A 21,056-nucleotide genomic window follows, 5' to 3' on the forward strand; every position below is an offset into this window, starting at 1 on the left:
GAGGCCAGCCTTCCTCTCATGCTCTCTCCCCCAGCCACCTGCCACAGGACTTTTTTGTCCCTCTCCCACTGTACCACCAGGAATAACTTCTTGTCACCACATATTGGTGAGGTATCGAAGTGGGCTTTTAAGTAAAAGTGCATGTCCCAGCCTTAGTGTGGGATAAAATACAGAGTAAGGGCAAAGCCGGGAAATATCCCGGGCCAGCTTCCTGAGCACGAATGGGAAAGACATTTACATGGGGCAGTGCAGAGACTCTCCAGAATTTATTACAACATATCAATAGTGATGCATTTTCATATTTAATATGGATACCATCATTGCCATTCATCCATGGAAATGATTAAGATTTTAATTGATAGAATAATTTAAAACAGAGTTAAAATGTTTTAAGGTTGTTTAAGAAAAAAAATTTAATACAAATTAAGCTAATACGTCATGCTGCAAATTGACCAGAGCGCAGCAGAAGTCACTCTGAAAATCAAAACAGCTTTGTTCATAATGCTGGAGCATTATGCCCAAAAAAAGTGGATTTCCCACAGGATTTCTTTCCTGTGCTAGGCCTTCTTCAGTGGTGCCAGCCGGCCTCATTTTGGTGGGATAAAAGATCCCGTAAAAACCGGGACATCCACTTCAGGTAGAGCTGGTGTGCTTTGAAGAACAGACCGGTTTTATTTTACACACACCCACCCCGATGTTCGCAGCAGAGGTAACGCGCGGCCTTTCCCTGCTTCCCCGGGCGCTGCGGGCAGGCCGGGCCGGGCCGGGCGGGGCGGGGGGCCGGGGGAGCCCCCGCTGCCCGGCATCAGCCGCCGGGGGCAGAGAGGCCTTGGCCCCGCAGCCGGCACCCTGGCGCCGCGCCGGCTCCGCAGCCCAGCCTTTCCCCGGCCCCGCAGCCCTGCCCCGGCCCCGCAGCCCAGCCCTGCCCCGGCCCCTTTCCCCGGGCGGGGCGGGGGCAGCGGCCTTCCCGGGCACCGGCCGCCCCTCTCCGTGGTGCTGAAGCGGCTCCCGCCGCCCCCGCGGGCGCGGGCCGTGCGCCGAGGGCCCGCCCCTGCCGCCGCCGCCGCCGCTGCGGCTCCTGCGCCGCCCCCGCCCCGCGGCCGCGCAGCGCCGGGCGGGCTCTGGCGAGGCGCCATGGCGGAGCGCGGGGCCTGAGGCGGCGCGGGGCGCCATGGAGGCGGATTTCGCCGCCTTCGGGAGCCCGCTGTGCGGCGAGGTCAAGCGCTTCTGCAGGCGGGTGCGGGAGACCTACCGGGAGATCAAGGAAGACCTCACCCCCTACAAGGATGACCGCTACTACCGGTACGGGCGCGGGCGCGGCTCTCCCCGGGACTCCGCGGCTTCCTCCGGCCTGGCCTCCGCGGCGCTCGGCCGGCGGCTCCGGAGGGGACCGGGCCGCCACCGGGAGCGAGCCGGGGGATGCTGGGCGGGGACCGGCACCGGCGATCTGAGGCCGGGCTTCGGGCGACGAGCCCCGGCGGCGCAGCGGGAGCCGCCGCCCCAGCCCGGGGCCGTGTTCCGGCGGGCGGCCCCACGGGGCCCGGGCCCTGCAGTCCCGCCGCGGCGGTACCGGGGCCGCAGCGCCTCCGGGCAGAAAGCCCAGCGCCGCCGTTCCCCGCCTCCCGCGTTCCCGTCCTTACATCGCTGATGCCCGCAGTTCCCATCTGCATCCCTCCGTGCACGCCTTCCCCTGCCCTAGCGAGGCGGCGGAACGTGGTCTGGAGCACCGTGAACCGGCCCTAGGACAGGGACAAGCGGGCGGGGAAAGCAGTGGCCGGCAAAGGGACGGGTGCACTGAGCAGGCTGCATCCATGTTCCTGCCGTGCGTGGCCCTGTCTCCTGTTTCCCTAAATGACCAGTGATGGCGGGAGACCGTTCGTGCTCAGGGATTACACAAGGCTAGGGAGGACTCCAACGGCGTTGGAGGACGGGCTTATCAAAGAAAAGAATTTTTGGATCGGAGAAAGGGTCTGAAAAAGTAGAGCAAGAATCAGGAGAAACAAATGCCAGGAAACAGAATGAATCTCTTCAGCCCAAATACAGGTTGCGGGGAACAAACAGTTGGGTAACTTTTTTTTTTTTTTTTTTTCCGGTGGGAGGGGAGGTATGGGAATTATACTACCTTATAAAATACCTTCTTTCAACAATGACATTGTCTTATACATGTAAAAAAGTTCATTTGGGCATACAGCAAAAGCACGGTTTGTAAGATGTGAGAATTAAACCATCTACTTCAGTCACCACTCCAGACCTCAGCTGCAGCTGTGTCCAGTTCTGGGCACCACACTTGAAGGGCTTGCCAATGGAAGAGAGCATAAGGACAGAGATATGGATAATCAAAAGCCTAGCAAACATAGGTGTGAGGAAAATTTGGGGTTGCTCCCCGAAAAGAAGAAACATCCAAGTTGGAGCAACAGGAATTTCTGTAAAGAGAAACTTTAAGTTTGTCTTGGACAAAAGATTACAGAGTAATATTAATTGAAGCAGTGAAAGTTCGTATTAGACATTAAGAAAAAACTTCTGAACGGGAAGGATGGTAAAACACTATAGAAAGAACTATCCAGGGAGGCTGTAGCATTTCCATCACCTGGAGGTCTTTAAAAACTTTTCACAAACGCGTGCCAAGAAAGACGTAGGTCTGGCAGATGCTCTCTTGAGACAGAAGGAAAGATTAGGTACCTTGTGAAGTCTCTTTCAGCTCTATTTTACTATAAATCTGAGCATAAGGACTTCTGCCTCTTTGTGCATGGTGCCCCAGTTCTTCTGCTTTGATCATTTGACCCCAGTATTCTGTGCCTGTTTTCCCAGGGAAGGGGCAGGTGGCCCATTAGATTGAAATTGTCTCATTGCTCACAATGGTAAAGCCTACAGAGAGTCACAGAGTTTGGAAACACTGCCTGACAGCTTGGCAGAGTTCACCATAACCATGGTCCTTCCTGTCAAAACAGTGGCTCTTTGTACCTGAGCATGCTGTGAGAAGCCATGGGAGGTGGTAAAGAGCGATGGAAATGTACCTGTGTGCACCTGGCAGCATGATAATGAATATCGGCACTAGAATGGAGAAAGAGGGGAGGCATAAGCTTCGAATTAACGAATAAGAGGTCCTGGGAGAGACATTTGTTCAGCTTTGTTTCCAGAAGAAACTTGAGCTCTCCAAGGTAAATGGTTATTAACTCATTTTTATGACTTTAAATGTGTATGGAGGGACTTTCTGGGTTGAAAAGAGAAGGTGCTAGCCCACCGCATCAAATGAGCTTGTACAGTTAGTGCTAGATTGCCCTTTCTTCAGTAAGAATATCCCCAAGAGTTATCAGCTGCAGGTCATCTAGAATGAAATGGGGTTAATATTGGGCTCTTGGCAAGGAAATAACATTTCATGACTTAGAAGTCATGCTAGTACTTCCCTGCATTCCCAAACCCCTAACCTAAGTGACCTGCAATAAAATTAGTTTACTGTTACTGTCACTGCATACCTGCTGTTCTGGTGAGTGCTTCCCTTCAGCATGATGGATGGATGTAGCAATGGCATCTGCCTTTTAGATTCCAACTCTCCCTTATGGGATCAAGAATTAGATACTTCATCCTCTCTATTTTATTCAGTATGTTTGGTCAGGTTATAAATAAGTACATTCAGGGATGTAATGGAGATACTGCTCTGACAGCAGGCAGAATTTTGGAAGTTTGACCAAGGAAAGGCTGTGTGGCTTGCCTTTACTTCAAACCAGGCAGGTTCTTCAAAATAGTAAGGTTACTAAAAGCGAGTAATATTTTATACCAGACTAACAAAATGAAGAGATGGTAAAACCACATAAAAGCATGTTTTTTCTCTCTCACACACTGTATTCACAAATATGAGGCTATCAACCGCTGCTAGCCTTAACTCTCCCCTCCCACCAGTTGAGCACAGCCATTGGGCCTTCAGCTGGTGGTTTCCATCCCCTCTTCAGAAACAGTGGTCAAGTTCATTAAGTGGTAGGAAAGGAGAGGCTGGGGCAGGGCAGGGGGTGGGTGTGTTTGCAAGTAATGTTTTCTAGAAAAAAAAATAATTGCTGCTGCAGTCTCACTCCTGATTTCTGTAAGGGCTTCCTTCTCTGAGTGCCAACAGAAAAACTCAAAACTGGAAAGCTTTGGAGCAGAGCTGATGCAGAAATGGAAAAACACCAAGCAGTCCCCTTTGTGACTGGCAGGGAAACAGCTTTTCTTGACTCAGGAGTGCTTGTTGTATGCTGTGTTGGTATGTGCTTATTCTCAGTGACAGGGGATTCGGTGTGAAGGGATGACCTAGCTCAGAGACGGCTGATGAAGCTGTTATCCCAAGGAACTATGCTCTCACTGCACAGATGGCTGAGTCACTTCAGATTCAGATCTGAGGCTGTCCCAGTTCAGTGATATCTTTTGGTGATCGTTTCCTTTAAAGCACGGTGCTCTTGAACGTGTGGTTTAGCAGCTGTCTGTGAGCAGCCTGTTCTTTGGGCAGGGGTGAAAACTAAGGGTGGCAGGCTCCTCAGCCACCTCAAGCCACGTCACCCTTACGCTGCATAGCCCCAGGGCACTCATCCACACTATAGAGATGAAGGGGTGTCCGTGTTAGCTTGTTCTGCTCAGCAGCCCAGTATAGTCTGTACATTGTGCATCCTGGTGTATTTCCCCACAAACAAGCACCAGTTTACCCAGCCATCTGGGAGAGGTGGAGAGAGCAGGGTTGGCCGTGGCACAGCGCACTAACTGACGCCATCTGCCTGGGTTAAGAGTTCCCTTAGGCAGACATGGCACTTCATGATATGCTTGTGAAAGAAACTATTTATTTACAGACTAATGGGTGTCATATTAAATAACCTCATTGGTGACTCCAATACCAGGTCGGTCTGGACTTAGTACACCTAGGATTAGTCTGTGGTACACCAGGAGATGCTTGGTGCGGTAGATAAGCTCAGAGAAGGCAGACTGGAATAGTGTTGGGCTCTCCCATCAGTCTTGGGCACCACTACAAAGTGCATTAGATCTATTACAGCAACTTCAGGGTTGTTCTAATTTATACACCTGATAAATTGCTCTGAAGAAGCCACTTGAATGAACAGTTTGTTGCCTGGTGTCTCTCCCTCCCACTCCAGTATGTCCCTTCCTCCCCTAGCATGCCTTCTGGCCCGGATGGCAGGGCAAGGAGAGGAGGGCTGGCAGCTGACAGCAACCTCCACTGCACTAGGCAATTTTAACTAAGCTATGGGTACAAAAAGAACTTAGTACAAATGTTACTAAAGCATCTACATTTTTATTTCTTCGACATGTGGTCTGTGACATATACAAAGCTTACCAGAAGACAGCAGGCCTCACAGCAGGCCTCCCAAACAGCCGACAGTTATTTCAGTGGGAGTTTCATAACGTGATCCCCTAGCTAATGTCAAAGAGTTCAGCATGCTGAAAACATTTTGATAGGAAAGCAAGCAATGAAAGTGCCTACCTGACAGAGAGGAGAGAGCAGGAAAGTGGCCAAACTGTGGTGTGACATCACAGTTGCATAACTAAGTAACAGCTTGGTATTCTTGAAAAATCAACTCCTAGGTTAATGAACATATCCCACTGGCCAATCAGCTTATACAAGGAAGCACAGTGTTGATGCTGAATTTAGTAATAATACCCAGAGATTAAGATAAATGACCTACAATCTGCCCTGCTTTAAATAAGGGATACATTTTAAACTCCTATCATTCAATAATATGACATTTTGTACATCAAAAAGAAAAGACTACATATAGGACATCGTGAAACTTATTATTTAACTTGCAGCTTTAATTAATGCTTGATGTTGCTTATATGGGTAACAGAAGTGGTAATTATAGATGATACCGATATTCTTAATTCCTCAGCATCTCCTACGAGTGTTTCCAGTTCATGAAAACATAGCTAATCTTCAAAACATGTGGGAAAAGTTCATTCACAGTGGTTCTGCTCCCTTAACAAAAAGACCACAGAACAGCACATCATTTACTCAGCAACAGAGGGAAGCTGTTCATTTTTCCTTTGAGAAACTAGTGTCTGTGTGCTTCAGAGAAACTAGAAGTTTGCCAGAGGGCTGTTGTGATAAGGATACGCTTCTTCCCACCTTCTTAAAATCTTTCCCAAGTGCTCAAAGTGCAAGTCTCTGAGAAGCCAAGGGGTCAGCAAGACCTTGCTAGAGAACTGCAGTGAAATTCCCTGAAGGTTCATGCTGCTGCCAGCCTAGCCCCAGGCAGGACCTTCAGTGGCTGCTTCAAGCCACAACTGGTACCCTTCTCTTGTTCTTACAGGGCTCACTGCTGGGTCCTGGCAACTGGGGGAAGAACCCAAATGACCCAAGTGTGAAGTACACAGCTAGGGCTAGAAGGCTTGAAACAGCAGCAGGAGGAGGAGACTTAACAGTAGCTTCATGATTGCTTTAAGCTGCCATAAGCTAGCTCTGTGGCTGGAAGAAGCCATCCTAGCTCTCCTAGTCACACATTTTGCTCTTTTCCTCGTCTGCCCACAAATGTTCCTGTAGCTGCACAATGACAGAGCAACCAATCCAGCAAAACACCATTTTCTTTCTGAGTTACTTGCAACTCAGATAATTTCCATTATTTGATTCACCACTACTGCACAAACATTTGTGCTCGTAAAAATCAAAGAGCTACAGAGAGGCTGGATTTCACCTTTTGTCACTAAAGCTGTAGGTAGGAGCCATGAAAGTATAAACTGGTCATGAAAGCATAGTGTTAGTGTTAAGGTGGTTAGTGTAAACAGAATCCTAGCTGAGCTGGCATTCAGCCTTCTTGTTCATAGATCAGCCTGCCTCTTCTTGCAAGCCTCATTCACCATACACCATCCACTTTCTACAACGTATGAGGCAGACAGTAGCTTCTTGCACTGTTTCACCCCAGAACACGTCAGACAAGGCACTGAGTGGCACCTTCTTGCAAGAAGCAAAGCAGAGTGAGACTGACTGATTCTGCATTTGTGGAGGGAGAGGGGATTCACAGTACCTTCCCTCTGAGTGTTTAGTTTGTAAACTCAATGCCACTATTTTGACAGCACTTACTGGTTGCAATGCATGTGTTTACAATGTATTCACAACCCTTTGAAAGCTGGTAGATGGCAAAGAGAAATGTGGTCCCATGGCTGATTGAAGTGAGCTGGATTTCAAATTCTGCCATCCACACGCTGTTCTCTGAGTGACTTTCGGTTAGGCTGTCTCTCTGTGCTTCAGTTTCCTACCCATTCAATGAGAAGAATGTATTTTTATTTTGAGGAGAATAAATTGATTCATGTTAGTGAAACATCTGAGTGCCAGAAGGATCTCAGCAGTTCTACAAATAGCTCAGATGTGTGCACATAAATGGTAGCAGTCGTAACTCTGCAACTGTGCCTCCCAGAACACTGGAAATGGTCACAGATGCTGTAAACATCATTCCATCATTTTCTGGTCAGAGAGAACTTGTTGGGGAAGCCTGAAGTCTGCTGAAAGCTAGGCAATGCATGTCATATCACCTATGACCTAATGACTTCAAACTGTGGCTTGGTAGTGCTATCTTGTTCTGAACAGATACAGTTTGTTAGGTTGTCCTGATTTCTCAAACCTTTGTTTTCTGCCCTACAGTAGCAATTCCTGTCGATTTCAGATTTATAAATGCCTTTCTTTCATCACTTCATATCATGCATTTCTCAAGACAGCCTTTTTATGAGATTACTAGATAATCGTCAGTGGTATAATTCAAAGATCTAACTGATGGGACAAATATGGTATCAATGTCTGAATTAATTCCCAACATGTTTCTTTTGCGTTTAGTGGTGCTACACAAGATACATACTGGGTCCCACAGGTCACCAGTAATTACATGAATTACCTGTAAGGCAACTGAATGAAATTAATAATACTGTTAATGTTAAGTACCTTTAAAAAGGAATTGCAATAAAGCCATCTTACCATCTAGAGTAAGCTTTTATGGACGTATTTGATTGTTGAAGAGGTAATTTTTAAATTATATGTTGACTGATCTATCTAAACATTTCTGGAGTCATCCTGGGTTGGCAATATATATATGACAAATACCAAAGCCAGGAAGTTACTCGGAATTTTATCCTAGACTAGACACCAGGTATTTTATCCTAGACACGTGTTGAAGTGCTGGCTTTCTATCAGAAATTAGCTCAAAATATAACTTGGCAAAATCCCTAAAGCTGCCTAGTTTTGATCATTGCTACCCAGTGGATCCGTTGACAATCTTTGTTGCCCAATCCCAGGACATTTAATAGGAAAGTGGAACAAAATCCAACTGTACGTCAACATTTGTGCAAGAGCAAAATGGTGTTAGGTGCGATCTGGAGATTTTTATTAAGCAGTATGTTCAAACCAGTAGCTGGTGACTGGGAGCTGACCGAATTCTCTGTGAACACGATACCTCAGCCACATCTCGAACACCACGAAGCTGCGTACAGGTGACTGCAGTGATAGCATTTTCATTCCGCTGGAAGAGCCATTGCCATTTGGTCAGGCTGGGAAAAAATCCCATCACATCTGCCAGCCGGGAGGCTGTCTCTAACGGGCACTAAACCCGCACGTGTTCACCACAGATAAGTCACCTCAGACCTTACGCCTCAAATGGGCAGGTTTAGATCAGATCCAGAACCAATTCTCTGTCTTACATGTTTTCTGTTTATAAGGTTACATTTCCCTCTGATACACGTGGCTTCTCCTGCTACACCACCAGCTGACGAGCGCGCTGGAAACGTGGAAAATGCCGCTGCCACCCCAGCGGAGCGGCCCGTGTCGAAGCCCCGGTGGGCGGAGGAGGCCCAGCCGCTCAGGGCCTTTTCGCCAGAGCCCAGGTAGCGCCTCAAAGGGCCGAAGCTCAGCGCCGGGCCCCAGCGGCCCTCCCGCGGCCCGGGGGGGGTGGCGGCCGGTGATTGCGCCCGGCGCCCGTCCCTCGCCCCGGGGCTCCCGCTGCGGAAAAGCGGCGGCTGCAGCCGGCAGTACGGCGCGGGAGGCGGCGGATGGCCCCTCAAGGCCGCGGGCCGGGCCCTGCCCGCCGCGGCTGCCCAACGCGGGGCCGCCAGCCGCTCCCCGCACCGGCGCGGCGCCCGGCCGCCAGCCGCAGAACGCCGGCCCGTGTCCCCTCCGGCCCGCCGTAGCGCCGCCGCCCCCCGCCGGCAGCGCTGCCCTCCGGCCCCCCGGCTGCGGGGCGGCGGGGGGCTGCCGTGACGTCTCCCGAGTCGCGTGGCGGCCGGGTGACGCACGCGGAAGCCGCCGCGGGGCGCCGCTCGCGATTGTGCCACGGCAGCGGCGGCGGCTCCGGGCGGGGAGGGGGCGGGGGGGAGGCGCCTCCAATGCGCATGCGGCGCCGGGATGGAGCCGTGAGTGGTGGGCGGGGGAGGAGCGGGGTGGTCGCGGCTCGCGCGCCGGGGACCCTCGCGCGTGCTGGGCGGGGTGGCGGCTCGCTGGGGGGCTCGCGCGGCTGCCCTCGCGCGCGGGCGCTGGCGGGGCGGGAGCGGCCGTTAACGGCTGGCGGGAGCCCGCCCGCTCGCCCGTCCGCCCGCCCGCCCGCTTGCATACCCGTCTGCCCGCCGGGCCGGCCTGCGGCTCCGGGTGCCCCCCGGCTGCCGCCGGCGCCGCCCGCTGGGTCTCGGGGCGGGGGGGCAGGCACCGGCCCGCCGTTACCGGGACCTGCTTGTTCGCTTGGGGCAAGGTCCGGAACGGGGAGCAGAAACGCCTTCCGCTGGCCGGGTGCGGGAATCTGGGCTTTTCCCCTGTGAAGACCTGGATCTTGCCGTTCAGGTTACATACGTTAATTCTCGTTAAGGAAGTGCGGTTACGGCCGGTTACGTTCATGTCCCGGGGCCACGGTTCGCCAGCCCGCGCCTTGCGGGCGCCATCCCGCTCCGAGCGGAGCGCGGCGGTCCCCCCGCTGCTGTGGGGAGTGAATCCCGTCGCAGCCCCGCGCCCGTCTTGTGTCTGAGAAGGAAAAAGCAAAACTTGTTTTCCCGGATATGTTTTCGCATGGATAGAGGCATCGCCGTGACTAATTGTTCAGAGTTCAATGAACACAACAAACAAAACGCTGAAAAAAAGCACCAAACCTACCGCGTGCTCGCAAGCTAGCCAGCATGGTCGTGGTTAGCTGTCAGTTGTCGTAGAGCAGTGCTGTGAAATGCTGTCAATATTAACTGCACGCATCTTTTTATGTAGTCGTGTGCTGCCTCATTAGCTATTAACCATTGCCGAATACATCTGCAGGAAGAAATTAAAGGTCTTCTGAGGGACACTGAAGCAAGCTGTGTCTTTAAACTGTGAGAAAGTGCAATAGACCCAGGACTATGAATATAGGTAGCATATATAATCATTTATATCAAAGTGGGTTTGATGGATTTGTTTGGGAGTGAGCCTAGAATAGAAGAGAGCAGTTGGAGGCAGAGGTGTTGAGGTCAGCATGCCAGAAAAACTGTTCTGGGTAAAAGTTATTTCTGATTTTAATATTAACTTTGTGCTACCTACTGCTTTATCTCAATTTTGTCACAGCCTTCCCATCTGTAAAGTGAGAGTCTTAAGTGAAAACTATTGTATAAGAGGCTTTGTTTTCTGTGATTGTCTTTGTAAAGACTGTGATGCAGGCATGAGAAGTGATTTCAAGTTGGGGAACAGCTTGAGAACCATTTTGCTTAACCATTTGAGCCAAAACTTTACTCAAAGAGCAAGATTTAACCTACCCTTACATCTAACTTATGGATGGTTTCTGAAAGATTGCAGGTTTTATGAGTGTGCATTTCCATAGTTCACTCTATCACGGATTGCATTAGTGCAGTTTAGTTCTTACCGGCTGCTGTTTGAGATGTCAGAGTAAAATAATTCTGCTTCTGTCTCTGTGCTTTCTGCTCTTTTGCAGTTGGTTTTAGACATACCCATTTTAATTATAAAATATGTGGTTTCTGTCTCAGGATAAAACTCAGTACAGGTGGTAAAAGCTGCCTGAAAAATCTGCAGACGCTTGGATGGCTGGTCTTGAGCTTCAGGCTGCTCAGGCTGATAGAAACGTCTTCCATTGGTAAAGCAAAGCACAGTTCTTAACTCATTTGAATAGATGCTTCCAGAATGAGGAAGCTTTTTTTGCTTTTTCCCATAAACGCCTGTAAAACATTTTATTCTTTATTATGCCTTCCGGATGTAAGAAAGAAACTGCTAGTTGGGGGATCATCCAACTTGCATTTATGTATATTAATACATTCTATATCATCTCTTTCCAAAAGGCAGATGTTAAACAATGAACATACAGGAAGATCATTTTATCTGCTTTGTATGTCAGCTGGTGATAGGTTGAAGTGAGACACTGAAACCACACAAGGAAATTCTATACATCATGTGATAGGAACGCTACAAATTTTTGTTTGTTGTCATGATAAATGGAGTCAAGATTAGGCCAAGGTCTTACTTTTGCCCTTACAAAAGGAGTCCGTGTTGTCTCACTGACCTGTAAATTGCACATACTGTAGCACATAAGTAGCACATACAGTCAGTGGCTTAAATGAGACTTCAGGAGTACCAGTGTGAAAGAAGGGAAAACAGCATGTCCCTGCTCTCTCTGGTCTCCTCTCTGTTAACTGCCAGCACGACTGTTCTTAGGTAGGTGTATACCAACTCATTTTGACTACTAGGTGTTGCACCACCTGGAGAGGAGCTGGAATAAAGAATGAGCCAATGTCTGGAACATGTTTCTTTGAAAGCTTGCAAGTGCATCTGTGCTTTGGTGTACAAATAAACCAGGGTGATAATTGCCAATAGCTGTGATGCTGTGAGTGTTAGCTGGGTGGTGAACTCCGGTGACTTTCCTGTAAGGACTGTGGAGGTGAAGCTGCTTCTCATGTTCACATTATGCATTTTGAAATGTGGAAGCTTATCAAAAGAACCGAGAATATGCATAGCAAGTCAGAAGTATCCTGCATGAGACTGTATAGCTGTTAAGAACAGCATGAGCATATGTCTTACTTTCCTGCATATATACGATGCTCTTCCAATTGTCAGCTATTCTCAGCTCATGGACTTTTCCCATCCAGACCTGGTTTCTGTGTGTTGCGTGATCCTTGGTGTGTGCTCTGCCATGAAGCATCTGGTATCCCCTTCAACCCTTATGTTTCATTTAGGCGTATCAGCATTTTAAGTACCATTTTTATATAGCAAGGATTTTCTTGTTAAGATTAGTATTTTGGTATCTCAAGATAATGTGCCGTATGTGGTGTTCTTAGGGAAACAAGGAGAGTTAATTAATTAATTAAGGAATGAATTAATTGGGGAGACAGGTCATCTGTGGAACTGGAGGAGCCCTTGGAACAGATAGGAAAATGCGCCTTAGTGTAGTACTACTACAGATGTAGTAGCTTTGAAGTGATTTAAGTGCATGAAGGCTGAGGTGTTAAGACATTGATTGAAGGAAAATGCTGTAGTTAATATCCCTGCAAAAGCTGTGCAAACAAGTTCTGGTTTGAAATGAGCCTATTATTTGGCATTTTTCAAAGTCAAAATCTTATTTGTCTGTAAGGGTCTCCGTGACAGAGATCTGATCTGTTCCTGGTTATGACTATCATAATTTCCTGTACAATTTACCTTCTTTTGCCTGTACTATCAGCTATTCTGACTTCTTAGACTGGCGTGGGGCTTTTGCGCTACATAAGGGTGTGTGGCAAGCAAGGTAAGTTACACTGTGCTTGCAGGTGCTGTGCCCAGAGTCCTGTAAGGCCAGTTTGGGAAAACTTGTAACATTTACAATTACTTGTTTGCAGTTCTCATTACCTCTGTGGGGTTTTCCTCCCTTCCCCACCTCCTTTGTGAGTTAAATTAAGATTTGTATCTTTCAAACTTACAGTAAAGGAATAATGTAATTATTTTTTTATTTGGAAAGAATGCAGGGATTCTTAAAAACAGAGGTTATTGTTACCTTCTACTGGTGTAAAGTGAATTGTTTGCCTTACTTTTAAGGGCTGCCAGGCATGCAGGCATGCAGTACCTAGTCCCAGAATTCGGGCTGGGCTTATGGAAAGGGTTCCACCACTTTTTCTGCATTTCTTCAATAATATGGTGAACCAGTAACGGCACCATTCAGCTGGTGAAAAAAAAGTTTTATTCCAAGCTGAAAGGGAACACTGTCTTTAGAATGTAATGCATTTATTTCTTTCCATGATGATGCTCATACAGTTTTATCGGAAAACACCCTTACCCCCAATTGTATTGCTTTCCCATATAAACTGTACAGCTTTCTATGATCGTGCCTCCTGGAAGAGCAGTAAATCAGCTATATGGCAGCTCAGCTCTGGCATGACTCAAATCAAAGTGTTGGCTGTATTTTGAAATGTGGTGGATTTTCCTTTTCTGAACTATGCATTTAATAAAAAGGGAGATAGACGAGGGATATGTTATGTAGGATTAATTCTTTGATCATGTTTCCCTTAAACTAACAGAACTGGAAGTTACCTGTTTCCAAGGGAGGCAGTTGGTCTTTTCAGTTTTTTCCCATTTTGTCTTTAACCTAATAATAACCACCAAACAATTGTGAAAGAGATGTCATTGCTTTTATGTGTATCTGTATTTAAGTGTCTAATAATAAATTTAAGTTCAGGTTTCTATTTTCCAAGCTTTGATGGAGCTCAGAGAAGAATGCAGAGCCTGAGCATGTACCTCCAGCAGATCTGGAGCTTGCCTTACTCCTTTTTAGGGATGATCCTGCAGGGATGAAGTGTATATATCTATATATCTATATATTATAGTGTATGTATATATATATATAATTATATATATAGGGTGTAGAAAACTCATCAAGATCCTGTGCAGGTAACTGAGTTGTTAGTGACATCAGTCCCTTTAGGTTAAGCTGTCGTTGCAGGAGATATGTTGGATATTTAAATTATACGTATTAACATATGAACTAAAAAAAAAAAGTAACTTTTTCTCTCTCTAAGAAATGCTTTCTTGTGCTCAAGTCTTAGGATGATAGAAGACCCTAGCATAAAAAGTATGGGCAAAATTCATACATTTTGGGACGTGCATGTGTGTGCACATATATAAGCCTAACAATTCCTAGTAGTTATCCTTGCCCTATAAAGCAGCATTAATATTATTTCTTAGTGTTAACATGTTACCTCAAAGTTTGGTTTAATTTTCTTTGTGGAGGAATGAATGGGGACTATTCCCCCACCCCGGCTTCGAAATATGACCAACAGCTAATTCTGTGCTTTTTTTGTTTCTTGTAGGCTGGCACCGATGCGATTATATACACTGTCCAAACGGCATTTTGTTCTGGTCTTTGTAGTATTCTTTGTTTGTTTTGGTCTGACAGTCTTCATAGGAATAGCAGGTAAGGATATTGTCTTTGTAAAAGATTTCAGTTCTTGTATGCTTTATCTAAACCTCTTGGTATTTACAGATGTATTTAAATGCTAATGAGCTTACTGCCCCTAAGGTGTCTGAGAAAGCATTACTTTTGACAGGGAGGGGGAAGTGTCTCTTCCATCTCATTTTTTCATAGGAGTATTACCTACACAGATTTGGTATTTGCAGCTGCTTTCCAGGGGAGAGTCAGTAAAGTAAAACAAAAACCTGCTTCATTGTAACATAATTTTTCAGCAGGCTGCTACATTAATTTTCTTCTTTGTATTTCAATCTGTAAAATGGTGGTGCTCATAACGTCATTTCCTGGAAGGAAATTGATAACTGTTTGAAAGGCTTCTAAATGTTTGGGTGATAAATGCCACAGAAATATAGAATATTTTAGTGATGTAAAAATGGCAGCTTCTTTTGTCAAACATAGATGAGCCTCCGGTTTCAAAGACCTTTGTGGGAGTCACGATGATCTGGGAGACTAAGCCTGGATACTTATCCTGGAGATCAGAGAGATTTGTGAAAGTCTGGTTGACAAAGATGCGGAGTGTCATTAGGCAGACGGAAAGTGTGGGAGCCATCTGTATTTCATTCCAGAGAGCTTCTCCAGGTCTAAAATGTACTTGGAAAAAAAAAAAAAATCAGTGTGCTGTCACTGCAGTGTTAATAAGCTAATGCTTTGCTGTCAGAGTATCTTTGTCAAAGCAGAAGCGATGGACAGGGAGAGGGGAAGGGAGAGACTTGTGTACTTATTAAGCAACCCGCCCCCCCATGTAAGAATTATTTAAGGACAAGGAGGTTACCACCTCCCCCCACTTTACAGCTTATTTCCACCCAGCTGTGCTCTCCCTGGCACTCTCTGGCACCTCTTGTAGGGTTGTCTCTACCTCTGCCCTGTCCTTCACTTCCTTTAGAAGGATTTAGATTCATCCCCTCCTGCCTGCCTTGGAAAGAAGTGGGGGTTAAGTGGAGGCAGCTGTTTGGGCTTTTTGTGCCTTGTAGACAGTATGTTCTTCATAATAGCATTAAATAATATTTTTTTTTTCTGTGAAATAAAACCTTCTTTCCTGCTGTTTGATTTATTGTAGCAGCCTAAGGTTCAGACAGACTTTCAGTTCATAGAGCTTAACCACAGATATTCCTGTGATTTGCCTAAGGATGCTGAAGGGCATTATTTTGCCGCTGAAATACTGTATAAATACATTTACAAAAAAGCATTTTATATGAATGATAAAGGAAAAAACTCCTGGAATTACTTAATTTAGTGCTATTTGGCTTTAAAAGTGAACCGTATTTGTAGTTGTGTATTTATACTGCTGAGTTGCAAGAGATGCAAGAAAGTTATTTTACGTAAGGCTAGGCAAAAAGCAGTGCTCTTGGAAAAGAAAACCGAGCATTTCACTCTTAATCAGTGGCAGAACGTGAAAGAGAGCTGTGTTGTCGTGTTGTGTCTGTGTGCAGAGTGATCCGATGATGTGGTTGCCTTTGGTCCAGGGAACTTGGCTGCTGTAAGGCAACACTTGGTCATCTGCACCCCGCTGGGGTCCCAGGGCTCGCCTGTGATCCCCTTCAGGAACTGGCATGGCTGTGGGATTTTTGTGCTTGTAAGAGTGGTTTGCTGGATCCTTTTGTTGACAAAGCGTGAGCACAGTTCATTATTATAAATTCATTCTTTTTAAAAGAATGCTGTTTACCTTGGGAGGACACCCGCTGAACATTTACTGTGATGTTTTTGGTGGCTTTTGTTGACAGCTCCTTGCTTCCAGTGAATAGAGGGAGGGGCATTAACAACAGGGTGCTCCCTCAGTAAAGGGTGCAGTCTGAACAAAACTCACCAAACCCACTAAGTAAATGAAAAAAGTGTGAGATACCTCCGTGTTTTCTGTGCTACTTGAATATGCCTTTGCCCATATTCAACATCTCTCTCTGCAGTTTGGGAAGCCTAGCAGAAGTCTTGCTTCTCATCTGAGGAAACAAACAGTTTAATGAGGTAGCTGTTACTCTTCAGTTCTTTTAACCCAGGACAGGTGCACACTTGTTCTCCTCGTGCCCCCACACCCCCAAGTTACATTCACTTTCTTTCCCTCTTCCCAATGGGTCTTTGTTATCTTCGGGGTGAGACAAGTGCAAGGAAAATCCAAGGTGCAGAGCTCATTTTCTGTACCTGTGCAATTTTCCTGTTCGCCACCTCAGGGTGGTTCTTTGTTTTCAGGCATGATTCTGTTGACTGAGCAAGACTGAAAAAAAAAAAAACCCAATAACAATGTAGTGTAATCACCATTGTTTAGTAACATGACCACAGCACTGTTTTGGTTAGCTGCTTTAAAAAGCTTTAATATATTGCTTGCTAGAGGAGTAGGAATTACAGCAGTAGAACCTTATTATTTTTTTGGTTGCTGCTCTTAACTGGGTCTATGGTCTCTCTGCCCCAATATTGGTTCATATCTTCTGGTTAAAAAAAAAAAGTTTAAAAAGGCTCATTGTGTTGTTTTTGTTAAGATTTAATTACTGAAAGATGATGACTTAGCAACCATGAGCACTTACTGAAATTTAATTAGGCTTTTCAAAACAAAAATACCTTCCAAAAATCTGTGCTGTTTGTATGTACTTGAGAATTGAAAAGTTCAATGATGCAGAATGGACTTTATAGTGGGTAGCTGTTAGTGAAGTTGAACTGTAATTCTAATATGAAGCTTTGATTATGATGGGTGAAATTCTTCATTTTTCCATTGTAAAGTCTGTAAGATTATTAATATTATAATTACAGTGGTTATAGAAGCCCAAGCAAAGCTGCATGTTTAGGGCTGTCATGGCAGATAACCTAAAATACTTCTTGCACAGAATGATTCCATGTTGCTTATTTATAAACTTCCTTCTTTTCCATTGTTTCCCTGTAGTAACTTTGAAGCCTATGGTCTTTGTGAAAAACTGCTTTTCTTGCATAGTTTTTTTAATACTAAATTTGTGGCTGAAACAGCATGTTTTGAGGATTAATAATTTACAATAAATTGCCAGGCTGAATACATAAGGGGAGAGACCATTTGAACAGAGAAATCTTAGCTGTAACGCCTCTAGAATGACCCAACTATGCATGTGTATGTCCTGCCTATGTCCCTACCTGCTATACATGTCCTCTATGTTTGTTCACACCCCAGTATATACATACAGACTTTTTCCTGCTTTTCCCTTTAATTTTTCTGGTTTAGTCCTTTTGTGTATGTACTTATGCATGCATGAGTACATACTTCTGTGTATATACATACAGACATACCTAAGAAGGCTAAGGGGAAACTGTACTGCTGTCTATGACAACTTTATCAGAGGATACACAGGAGACGGGGCTAGACTTTTCTCAGAGGTGCATGATGGTAGGGTGAGATGCAACAGACACAAGCTGGAACACAAATTCCAGTTAGACATGAGGAAATTTTTCTTGTTAGAAGGATGGTTAAATACTGGAACAGGTGGCCCAGGGAGGCTGTGGGAGTCTCTGTCCTTAGAGATGTTCAAGACTTGACTGGACGTGGCCCTGAGCAACCTGATTGAATTAAATAAGAGGCTGGACTAGATGGCTTCTGCAGGTCTCTTGTAACATAAATTATGATTTTATTGCTTCCCATTAACTGCATACAGAACTAGAGGTAGAATGTGAGTGGATGGATGTGGTTGACCAGTACATGTGTGTCTGTATCCAGAATGATTAGAGGAGAGGTTGCATAGAAAGTCTGGAAGCGAGCTGAACATCTCCCACTACAATTGGACATGAAACTCCATGGATTAAATAGATTGTCTGTCTTGGGAGAAATTGTTTATAGAACTTTTATACAATTATGTTTATTTATGTGATGATATATATAATATATTATAGCACCAATTTTCTATAGAGAAAGAGGGGCCCCATCTGAGTAGACTGAGAATTGTTCCCAAACATGTGGGTATCTTGGCTTGAACAGACCAATGCGATGAAAATCCAGCACTAGCCAGAAAATACTGTTACTATGATTGTACAAGCAAGTACACTACATGTACATAAAACAGCATTAACATCAGGCACTCAAATACCGTGGGATGTGCTTGCCCTGCTACCCAAGCCCGGAGTGCAATGCATTAATGGGTGCTATGCCCCATGTAAATCAGGCCGTGGTAGCAGTTCGGCTATAGAAACTTTATAATGCAATTAAATATATTGGGTTTGATATGTTGTTTTAAATATGTTGTGGTTTGTTGAGCTTCAAGTTACTGTAACAACAGTGTCACTGGTGCTTAGCTAGCTTTTTCTGTGGCTGAGTACCTTTAATGAATGCAATGTACAGCTTAGCTTGGGAAAAGTACAGTGTGGTTGGTTGTAGTCGTTTAGAGTACACATGCAGGGCTTCTGACATGGAGTTCTTGATTTATAATTTATTTCCTATATAATTATGCCTAGAAATACTGTGGCAGAGAGGCTTAAAGGAACATTCAGGCCAAGTTTATTAATGATATTGAGATGTCTAAGTGATTTACCCTTCATCTTAAACATCTGAAAAGTGGGATACTATTTACCTGCTTTTCAGGAAGGTATTTTATATGGTCTTTTTAAATCTGATATTTACATCATTACTAATCAGTAATATGCATACTTCAATATTGTTTTCTTTCTTCCTTCATATGTATTGTGTAGGTCCTAATGTAATTGAAACGTCTGTAGCAAGAACTGACTTAAATAACAGCCTAAAGGTAAGAGTTAATAAATATTGTTGGATTACAGGAGTGGCTTTATTTAATGTCAGTAATGTTACACATTCACCTTCCCCCAATTATTTTAAGTGTTTAAATTTGTACTGGAAAAATTCTTGACCACATGATGCTTTCCAGTTTGAAATTGAATGTACAGCATTGTACTACCACTGTGTTGTTTCATGGGTGGCCAGCAGCAATTTCTAGTCTCTTAATTTTCTGAGCAGGAAAGGCAGGAATTCTATGTTTCTGAACAGTAATTTCTGATAAAGTAACCCTTGAGTATTGATAGGATTCCCTGGTGAGTTCATATTGGAGATTCTTGTAGGAGGTCCAGAAGAAGAAATTGAGAACATAAACTGAAAAAGAATGCTGTCAGTGACAACTGATGATATCTTTCTTGTGATCTTCCTTTTTATCAGCTGAGAAGGAATATGTTTTTTTCTTGTTAATTGTTCACTGTCATGTGACCAAGACGTGGGATCTGGCTTCCTAACATGAACCTTCATGTTCATTTTCTTGAAAGCTTTCATATTCTGGTTCTCAGTTCTTGCATTTTATTTTTTTGTCTAGCTCTTCACTGTCAAGCTAATATTGAAAATAATTTGCTACTTCTCTGGAAGACTTACATCTGAACTGCTTATTGTACTGTCCACAGAGTTGCACATATTAAATCTATTACCAAAATATTGTCACAAACATAATTACCATGCCTTTCATCGTTGTAACTACAGATATATCATGTAACTGAATAATGTCTGGTGCTAATCTTGTGGGGTTTTTTACAGCTGAAGCCATTTAATTTAAGTTCACCACCACTGTCCACTTACAATCAGCAGCTGTGGCTGACCTGCATTGTTGAGCTGGATCAGCATGAGGGTGAGAATCTTACCTAATTCTCAGGAAACTGATATAGTAACTTGTATATTGTATCTTTCATTTCATCTGTCACATACATGATCCTGTTGCTTTCTGGTTATGATTGGTGGATTTTTCCTCTGATACATTTTCTCCCCCTCCATGCCACCCCCTGCCCCTAGTAAAGACATGGACAGCAGTAATCTTGAGAACTGGAAGCAATAGATATATGGGATAAGCCGTTTGCTATTTCTGTGAAAGCAGTAGTATCTAAAGAAAGTGTCTCCCCCTTCATTTTGGAGGTAATTAATGTGTAGATTGTAATTGTATCAATTTTTCAAAAAAATTTCCCCGTAAATATGTGAGAAATACTGTATTGGTAATTGTTAATCTGTTAAGATTCAGTAGAGGGCATTTGTGAATTACCGCCTAAGTATATAAATAAAAAGTTTTGTGAGTTTTTTTATTAATATACTGGACTTCTACTCCGGTAAAGTATAACTGAATAACTTTGAGTAATCTTTGGATATCATAGTGTTTTAAACTATATTTGGAACTGTATTTCTGCATGTAGCAATAGCTTAAATGTTTTCTCTTTTAATTACAGGATCCCTCAAAAAAAATGTTACTATGACAGTCAAAGTACTTGGAGTGGTGAAGGACGGAAGCACACCATATGTTAATAATCAGGTTCACAATCGGACAAGATTACTCAGTTGTGCACAAGTATGTGCCTGCTTAATTAAAACTGCTGAAGTACATTTTCTTTCAATCTGTTTGTGTGCATGTTACATTACATTGCAAATGAGAAGAATGTATCTGTTAAGTATGTCTCAGGAAAGACTCAAGTATAGTTTTAACTAGAATTGCAACCTAGCTAGCAATGCTGACCAAGATACCTACCTGTTTGTCTCTTTCTGTTTACTTCTATGACTTTTGTCTATTATCCTTCAAAGACCCCTCAGAGACCCCTCAGCAAAGCAGTGTGTCCTGCTTAGTCACCTAAACAGATTTAGCAGTACTGAAGAAAGGGGTATTGTAGTAGAAGATTGGGTATAGGGCTCCAGAGGAGACAAAAATTCTCCTCCAACACCTAGCGGAGGGTCTATTGAAA

At 44.8% G+C, this 21,056-nt stretch overlaps 1 protein-coding gene across 5 annotated transcripts in view; it reads left to right on the plus strand.

The window, feature by feature from the left end:
- The first annotated feature begins 1,088 nt into the window (after positions 1-1,088).
- The window catches only part of TMEM181 (transmembrane protein 181), a 36,026-nt gene continuing 16,058 nt past the window's right edge, over positions 1,089-21,056 (plus strand). For 2 of the 5 annotated variants that reach the window (XM_040598115.1, XM_040598117.1), the window contains exons 1-6: positions 9,252-9,295; positions 9,328-9,363; positions 14,242-14,345; positions 19,029-19,084; positions 19,873-19,963; positions 20,550-20,668. In XM_040598115.1, the coding sequence (XP_040454049.1) occupies positions 9,356-9,363; positions 14,242-14,345; positions 19,029-19,084; positions 19,873-19,963; positions 20,550-20,668 (378 nt within the window). In that variant the 5' untranslated portion in view covers positions 9,252-9,295; positions 9,328-9,355. Of the gene's footprint in view, positions 1,303-9,251; positions 9,296-9,327; positions 9,364-11,641; positions 12,687-14,241; positions 14,346-19,028; positions 19,085-19,872; positions 19,964-20,549; positions 20,669-21,056 lie in introns of those variants that run through there. The other 3 variants (XM_040598113.1, XM_040598114.1, XM_040598116.1) reach the window with 3 other exon arrangements.

This window comes from Falco naumanni, chromosome 6, assembly GCF_017639655.2.
Source record: "Falco naumanni isolate bFalNau1 chromosome 6, bFalNau1.pat, whole genome shotgun sequence".
In the NCBI taxonomy this organism is placed as follows: Eukaryota; Metazoa; Chordata; class Aves; order Falconiformes; family Falconidae; genus Falco; species Falco naumanni.